The sequence below is a fragment of the Procambarus clarkii genome, chromosome 32 (genome assembly GCF_040958095.1).
Source record: "Procambarus clarkii isolate CNS0578487 chromosome 32, FALCON_Pclarkii_2.0, whole genome shotgun sequence".
NCBI classification, from domain to species: Eukaryota; Metazoa; Arthropoda; class Malacostraca; order Decapoda; family Cambaridae; genus Procambarus; species Procambarus clarkii.
Genome location: NC_091181.1, coordinates 28668659 through 28676910, shown reverse-complemented (window position 1 = coordinate 28676910; position 8252 = coordinate 28668659). Strand labels below are relative to the sequence as shown.

The 8252-nt window shown below is 44.8% G+C and overlaps 1 protein-coding gene across 1 annotated transcript in view; it reads left to right on the top strand.

The window, feature by feature from the left end:
• The first annotated feature begins 279 nt into the window (after positions 1–279).
• LOC123759474 (homeobox protein OTX2) overlaps positions 280–8252 on the top strand; it is a 15441-nt gene continuing 7468 nt past the window's right edge. Inside the window, exons 1-2 of the mRNA XM_045744579.2 lie at positions 280–413; positions 1045–1232. Coding sequence (XP_045600535.1) covers positions 305–413; positions 1045–1232 — 297 coding nt within the window. The 5' untranslated portion in view covers positions 280–304. The remainder of the gene's footprint in view (positions 414–1044; positions 1233–8252) is intronic.

Below are 8252 nucleotides of genomic sequence, written 5' to 3'. Positions count from 1 at the left end.
GTGTGTGTGTGTGTGTGTGTGTGTGTGTGTGTGTGTGTGTGTGTGTGTGTGTGTGTGTGTGTGTGTGTGTGTGTGTGTGTGTGTGTGTGTGTGTGTGTGTGTGTGTGTGTGTGTGTGTGTGTGTGTGTGTATGCTCCATAATAACTCTTTACCCCACATGGTCTCATGTATTATGTATTACTTACACCACGATAACGATCGAGACATGTATAACTGACCTCAAGGTTGTCTTCCGCAGGCGGACGCCCTCAGCAGGCTGGCGTATCACGGCACCTTCGGGGCCCAGGGAGGGCTCGGGGGCAGCATGGCATACCTCAAGAGCCCGCCCTACCCCATGAACGGGCTCGGCCTCAGCATGGGGCACCACTCCCCCATGGACCACGGAGTGCATCCCTCAGTACCCTACCCATCAGGTGAGACACAAGGCAAAATATCAGTTTTTTATTGTTCTTTTCACAATTTAAAAGTTAGTAATGTGAATACTTACATTGAAGTTATGTCTTCCGTTCAATTATCTCGAAATTATATTATTCATTATAGGGTTTCAATTATTTGTAAATATAATTAATTATTTATGTTGAAATTATATACTTAATTATATTGAATTTACCTATCTTGAAATTATATACTTAATTATATTGAATTTACCTATCTTGAAATTATATACTTAATAACTTAATATAGTTAATTTAGTAATGATTATTTCAAGATAATTTATTATCTTGAAATAATAATTACAAAATTATCTTGAAATAATAATTACTAAATTATCTTGAAATAATTACTAAATTATCTTGAAATAATAATTACCAAATTATCTTGAAATAATAATGACTAAATTATCCTGAAATAATAATGACTAAATTATCTTGCAATAATAATGACTAAATTATCTTGAAATAATTACTTAATGACTAAATTATCTTGAAATTATATTTGCACAATTCCTTCCTGAGAAAATCTATTTGATATTCCAGCTGTCGCGCTCGTGACCTGTCCATGTGTGTGTGTAGTAACCTTGTCTTCCCCTGCTCCCTCCCCCAGGCAACTCATGGACCTCCTTCTCCACAGTGTCTCAACAACCGGCCAGGAAGCAGCGACGGGAGAGGACCACCTTCACCAGGGCTCAGCTCGACGTGCTAGAGTCCCTCTTCGCCAAGACCCGCTACCCGGACATCTTCATGAGGGAGGAGGTCGCCATCAAGATCAACCTGCCAGAGAGTCGGGTCCAGGTGGGTCATCCCTGTTGCAGTTTCCTGTTTGTATAGATAACAAAAAAATCTTATCTGTAGGAATCAATGCTTAGTGGAGTGAGTCGATGCTGACTGATGCTTCCAGCCTTATTTCTTGGACCTAAAGGGTTTCAAGAATAGATAGGATAAGTACCTTGCTTATCTACCCAGTGTAGATAGGCTAAGTACTTACCATCTGTTAGAAACATTTAAATTGAATTAATAATACCTGGATTTTTTCGCTTCTGCCTAAATTCTTACACAATGCAAGATACGAAAATTCCTTTAAAGAGGAGGTAATTACAATGCCTTCATGTCACTGGTCAGTTGCTGGAGAAATACTGCTTGTTACTTGGTCACATGGTCAACCTCGTTAGAACATATGTAGCAACTTGATAACGGGTCATGCATCATTCTACTGTTTCTATTTACCTTAGATTTGCGACTTAAAAGATTAAATTCCCCAAACTAGAGTAATTACGGTATTCGATGTCGTAGGAAATCACGAACAAACCTTCGCCCCCCCCCCTCATTCACACCCACTACCCCCTATCTCACCTCTCAAACACTGTCACATCTCACGCTGACAAGGTCTTCCCAGAAGGAAGCCTGTATATAGCACAGTGTATAGGCTTCCCCCACCTTTTACGGTGGGGGAAGCCACCGTAAAAGGATTCACATAGCCCGTGCTACATGGATACTTCGTTGTGAGTAGCTAAATCAGCTACAGCTTCCCCCCGTAACGTGCGCATCACTCGTTAGTAAACCTCGTTAGCACCCTCAAGGTCGACCCACAAGGCTATCATAAACGCCTTCTGTAGGAGATGATGGGGCAAGGGGCCCACCATCTTGAAGGGGGGAATGGGTGATGAAGGATGGGGTGAAGAGGGCGCGAGGTGGCACATCACCCATGCTATAATTCTGCCCTTTCAATGTAATGAGATGAAAAGGTATTTACATAAAAAATGATAAATACAATAATATCACGATTATAGATACAACCCAGATATTGTCACCAACAATTTCAAAACGTCTTAACAAATGATTGATGAATTACACATAATTTCTCTTCAAAAGCTTTAGAAAAAAACTATAAGTGCTTTAAAAAAAAGTACTTATAATGACACTTAAAGCAAAAAATCTGAGTTCCATTAATAACAAAAATTCTAGGGTTACAATAATGTCAAGTCACTACCACTCGTGAGTAGCCTGGTGTTCCTGTAAGCACTTTATAAAACTCCTTATTGGCCTGTTCCCACAACTACTAACTACAAGATTAATTAATTAAACAACTCTTCTAATAAAAAAAAGGATGAACACCAGTTTAATCCGTCGAGGGCATCTATAAAATAAAAAAAATACATGGAACATGAATTGAAAACTTAAGTCACTAAAGTTACGAGGCACAATAATACTACTGACAATCCTACCTCGAACTTTTTATACAGTACTTGTGAGCTCAGCACACTCCTCAGTGAGCTTAACCAAATGATTAAACCAGACATGTACATAATTACAGTTTCAGGCAAAACACGCTATTTACCTTAAGAGCAGATGACACAACCTCCACGTCCCAGTGTCCATGTGCCACTGGCGGGGAGGACGACACGCTGACGCAGGGCGCCTCTCTCACATGTCAGCCAACCTCTCGTATTTCTATAACAACATTTACCATCTCCTCTCTCTGGCCGACACTGCCAGTAAATATAGTAATGAAATATAAATTTAATACTAGGATATGGCACGATAACCAACGAACATTAATAATGGTAAAGGATAATATATAATAATCTACCAAACTTGCTACAGTTGGTCCGCCTGAGACAGCTGACTAAACCCGCCAAACTAATAGAGCGTCGCATTTTGACGCGTACTTGACCCTATGGCCAAAAATCGTCGTACTAGAAAATGGCAGCGGTTCGCGAAATTGACATACTATCCCGGTTTCTGTTTTGGGTCATCTGGTAGGTTAGGATAAGGGCACTTTAGGGTTTCTTGACGTTGGGGAACTTTAGGAGGTCGGGTTGATTGACTACCCCACGATACGGGCCAGACCAGAACCCGTCTAGTATCTGAACGTCTAGTATCTCCTGACCACCCCAAGTTGGCATAACAGAAATACAATAGTTGTATAATACATCATGCACCTAGCACAATTATAATGACATACAATAAACCTTATATGGTAACTGAATGTCATCTACTCCACGGCACTGATAACAATCAATATAAAACCAGGTTGATCCAATATAAGTGAGAAAAAAGGTAGTGTTAATTACTATTCCCTGGGTTATAACACATAAAAAAGGTCAAGTCTTACTTGCACGTCCAAACAACTGTCGTAGAATTAGTAAAAATTCATAATTAGAATGACTGATGATACGTAATAATAAAAATAATAGTAATACTATTATAAATAATATTACAAATAAGTGTCATGATACCTTAAATCTGGTCGGGCTTCAGTAGAAGCCTCAGGAAACCCTCGTGTGTTTAGTAGAACTTCAGGTTGCAATCCTTATTTTTACCCATGTCGTAGTCTAGTCGCTGGAGCGTGTACGTGGGAACACCCACCGCATAGGTTCGAACCGTCATCACGGCTCCTACGGATTTTCTTTATAGTCATCATAATAGCAATAATACCAAGGGGCTGTAAGAAGAGGTCAAGGCCAGCATGTCTTGACAGTCTCTCGGGCTAACAAGCGAAGCTCTCCTAACCACTAGCGAACAAAAACTCTAATCTGAGTCTGACAAGCACTTGAAAAATACCAGGAACTGAAGAAATGATTTCGTTGTGTCTTTGTTTGCTGGGACTGTTTGCCCGTGGATGCTGCCGGGGATGGGGGGAGGGGAGGGGGGATGGTGTACGTGGTGGTCCCTGTGGTTTGTGCTTCACTGTACGTGGTGGTCCCTGTGGCTTGTGATTCACTGTACGTGGTGGTCCCTGTGGCTTGTGATTCACTGTACGTGGTGGTCCCTGTGGCTTGTGATTCACTGTACGTGGTGGACCCTGTGGCGTGTGCTTCACTGTACGTGGTGGTCCCTGTGGTTCGTGCTTCACTGTACGTGGTGGTCCCTGTGGTTCGTGCTTCACTGTACGTGGTGGTCCCTGTGACGTGTGCTTCACTGTTAAGCACATATGCCATACTGTTCTGTGTAATTCTTGCATCTTCGTAATATTCACTTTGTGAGGCTAACTAGAGTCGTTTCAGTGTTGTGACTCTTAAGTATAGTTAGGCTACCCTAATAGCACCAGTACCTGACACAGATACCCCTGGCCGCACCAGTACCTGACACAGATACCCCTGGCCGCACCAGTACCTGACACAGGTACCCCTGGCTGCACCAGTACCTGACACAGGTACCCCTGGCTGCACCAGTACCTGACACAGGTACCCATTGCCGCACCAGTACCTGACACAGGTACCCCTGGCCGCACCAGTACCTGACACAGGTACCCCTGGCCGTACCAGTACCTGACACAGGTACCCCTGGCCGCACCAGTACCTAACACAGGTACCCCTGGCCGCACCAGTACCTGACACACGTACCCCTGGCCGCACCAGTACCTGACACAGGTACACCTGGCCGCACCAGTACCTGACACAGGTACGTACGCAAGATACAGACAGCTGCAGACCTTGAGGTATCATTTTTGTCACTGTCACGCTTGCCGACAAATCACTCTCGTTCAGCAGTGAGAGAACAATGTGTCACCATCGTCAGAAAATATCCCCAGTGAATGAGACTGTAAAACTAACCTGTCCTCCAACAAAGAACGTCGCTTTTCGCTCGTAGGCGCTACATAAGGCCAAAAATGGTCGTACTAGAACATGGAAGCGACTCGCGAAAGTGACGTACTGTCGCGTTTTCCGTTTTGGGTCCTCTGGTAGGTAAGAATAAGGGCACATGAAATTGACCGTTTCTTTACGTTGGGAAACCATTAGGCTTGTAGATCACCACGTGTCCAGGCCGGGCGGCTGGCTAACTGCGGCCTCTCCCAGGTAATTTTGACAGACCTACACGGCAGATTTCTGCTCCGGCGCCTACCCAAAGATTCGTATTTTTTTTTCTTTTTTAACCTTCGCTGGGGCTCACGAAGGGTTTCAAGGATCGAGGGAAATGGATACCAAGACACAGCAGGTATTATGGAGCAGGTTCCTCGCGTTTAAATTGATTTTATTTTGAAGAACCTCGCGGTTCTTTTTTTTTTTGATAAAGATTTTGTCCAATGAAGTTTGAAAGATGGCGGATTATACTTTAGTTATTGTTGTGTTGGTCGGAAGCCTCGCGCCAGCATCGTCACCAGGCGCCAGCATCGTCACCAGGCGCCAGCATTAGCCTCAACATGATGTATTTTTGATTTACACGATGTTAATGATGAGAAAAAGTGCGATATGCCGCGAGGTTGAATAGATTTCTTATAATTTTGGAATTTTTATGTTGTATCTCGAGCGTGACACATTTGCCCGACCCACTTGCCAGATCTCTCGGGATCTTGATAACAAAAAACTGGCTAGAATTTCGGCGCGTCATCAAAACAAAAGGTTGCCAGGTTCACACCTTTTTTCAAATTTTTCAATTCATTTTTAGGCTATGCTCGAGTAAGGCTCGACGGTAACCAAAAGTAGCATTCACTATATTTTTACATACTATTTACATTACATTTTTTTTACATAACAGCCCGACATCAAAAACAATGGCTAATGCTTGTTAATCCACCAGCAAAATCCCGTTCATAAATGATAAACACTTTACACAAGTCATAACTGATGGCGTGCGAACCTAGTTATGGGAGATAGGGGGGGGGTAGAAATAGCCTAAGCTACTCTATCCCTTTGAGATGTAATTTTTTTCTTGTCTCAATAAACATACTTGAACTTGTTATGGGAGATTCAATTACCCTTGGCTGATGATCTGAGCACGGTTCGAAGACACGGGTTGTAGAGTTCGAAATAAGAATCTTCATAAACCCAGGTTAGAGTAACCGCAACAGCTAAATATACATGAATTTTATTTTTACAGAGGTGATATCACACCTGTTTATATATTTTGCAAGTAATAAAGGAATAACCAAAGTAATGCATTCGCGAGAAAGAAAAACTGAGAAACAAAGAAACAAACTGTGTCGGGTTCGGAGGATTCGAACCTGTGGCAACGGGAATGAGAATCTACACTTAAGTCCCCCTCTTAGCCAGGCGCCGCAGGTTATTTACCCACCCACCTCTGCTGTTGACACAGTCTCTGTTTCCCATTAACCAATCACAACTCACCTCCCGGGGTTGACATTGGTCTATTACCCTCTATATTAGCTTACCCGAGCTCTAGAGGGGAGCCTGATTCGATTTGAGTTTTCGCGCGCTGCCGAGGGGAAGAGAGGGTGTGAAATTGTCAGCGAGTGGAACAGTGAGTGAAAGCGCGATAGGAGTGCGGATGTGTGAGTGAGAATGAGATATAGATATAACTATGACGTCTCGCGATGCCCCTATGTTTCAATCATCTACATCTCTGAGGCTTTGAATATGTTGCTTCGCTGGAGCTCGTCGGCTCCTGGGCTTGAGTTCCGTGAATATAAGACCCGGTGCGTATTGAGACACCCAGGTGATCCGCCCTCGTAACACATCTCACGTGAAGAAGAACGCTACAACACAGTCTCTCTGTGCGGCGGTGGTGATGAGGCTGTCGTCCTCCCCCTCTCACTTTTCATATCCCATCTTTCCCCTCCTTTCTCCCCCTGCACCTTCCCGCCGGGCCCTTGTTCCGTGGTCCCTGTGCGGTCCATTGAGGGGAGAGTGCGTCCCCTTGTCGCTGCCTCTCCCCCATCATCATGTATTCATTGTATCCATTTCCCTGCCAGCGGCCGTTACGCCTATTTTCTGCTCATTTACCGTTTCTCGGGAAAGCGCAACGAGCCGGGAAAACGACCTCGGCCTTCAACGTTGGGCGATGTTTCAACCCTTTCTTTATCTGTCAGTTAGGGACAGTGAAAGACAAAAAAAAAAAAAGAACGTCGGTTGGTTTAGTTCTGTGGTGTTGTCGTTATTGATTGGCGGTTGGTGGTAATGGGAGTGGAGACGGAAGATGGTCTGCTGATGTGTCAGCTTCTCCTCCGTCTGTCAACTTTGCCAGTGACTTCGTTACAAAAAAAAAATCGCTCCGTTCCGTTTTGCAGTGATTTTGGTCACTGATCAACCGCTGTGACGAAGCTGTTTCCTCGACCATCCGTATCACAGGTTGCTGGTCACTGGCCTCGGGGTTCCCTACCTCCGGTGGAAGGGGCTGGCTGGCTACCGACACTGAAGTAGCGAAGGTTGTGGAAAACTCAGTGAAAACACTCCAAGCCCCTCTAGCCTGCTGCCGGGCCACGCGACCTCCGCCGCTTCCCACTCCATCAGTCACGGCTTGTTGGCCCAATACCCCCCCCCCCCTTCCCCACCCCAGCCCAATCCCCCCTTCAAACCCACCTCAATCCTCCTCCTCCTTCACACCCCATCTCCAAAGCGTTTATCGCTGTTCGTAGCTTGCGATGTTGCATCGCAACATAAAAGCAACTGAGAGAAACTGAACCGACGGGAATTGGCGCCTCTTTACGCGCCGTGGGTGCGTTCCTAGCACAATATTGGGTATTTGTCTCACTAACACAGGAAGCACCACGACCCCATCAACCACACTTCATCACAGACCTTTATCCATCACCCCTCAAGCCCACCCCCCCAACCCCTCAACCGCTCGCCTGCCACAGGACGGGACAAAATTAACGTGGGAACATCATCTACGCTCTCCTCCTCTCCCCAATCTTGGGGAAAAAATGGGAAAATAGAAGTTGCAGTGTCCCAAGCGTCCTAGGGTGGAAAGTTATGACAAAAGTTGGAGTAGGCTTCTCTCACTCACTCACTCTCACTCTCCTGGGCTCGAGGCGTGTCAAGCGGCTAATAGAATTAGCGTGCCAAGGACTTTGCTATATTAAGCCAGGGGGAAAGTGCTGTATGGTAATTGAGGGCGTTCTGTATGGTGATAGAG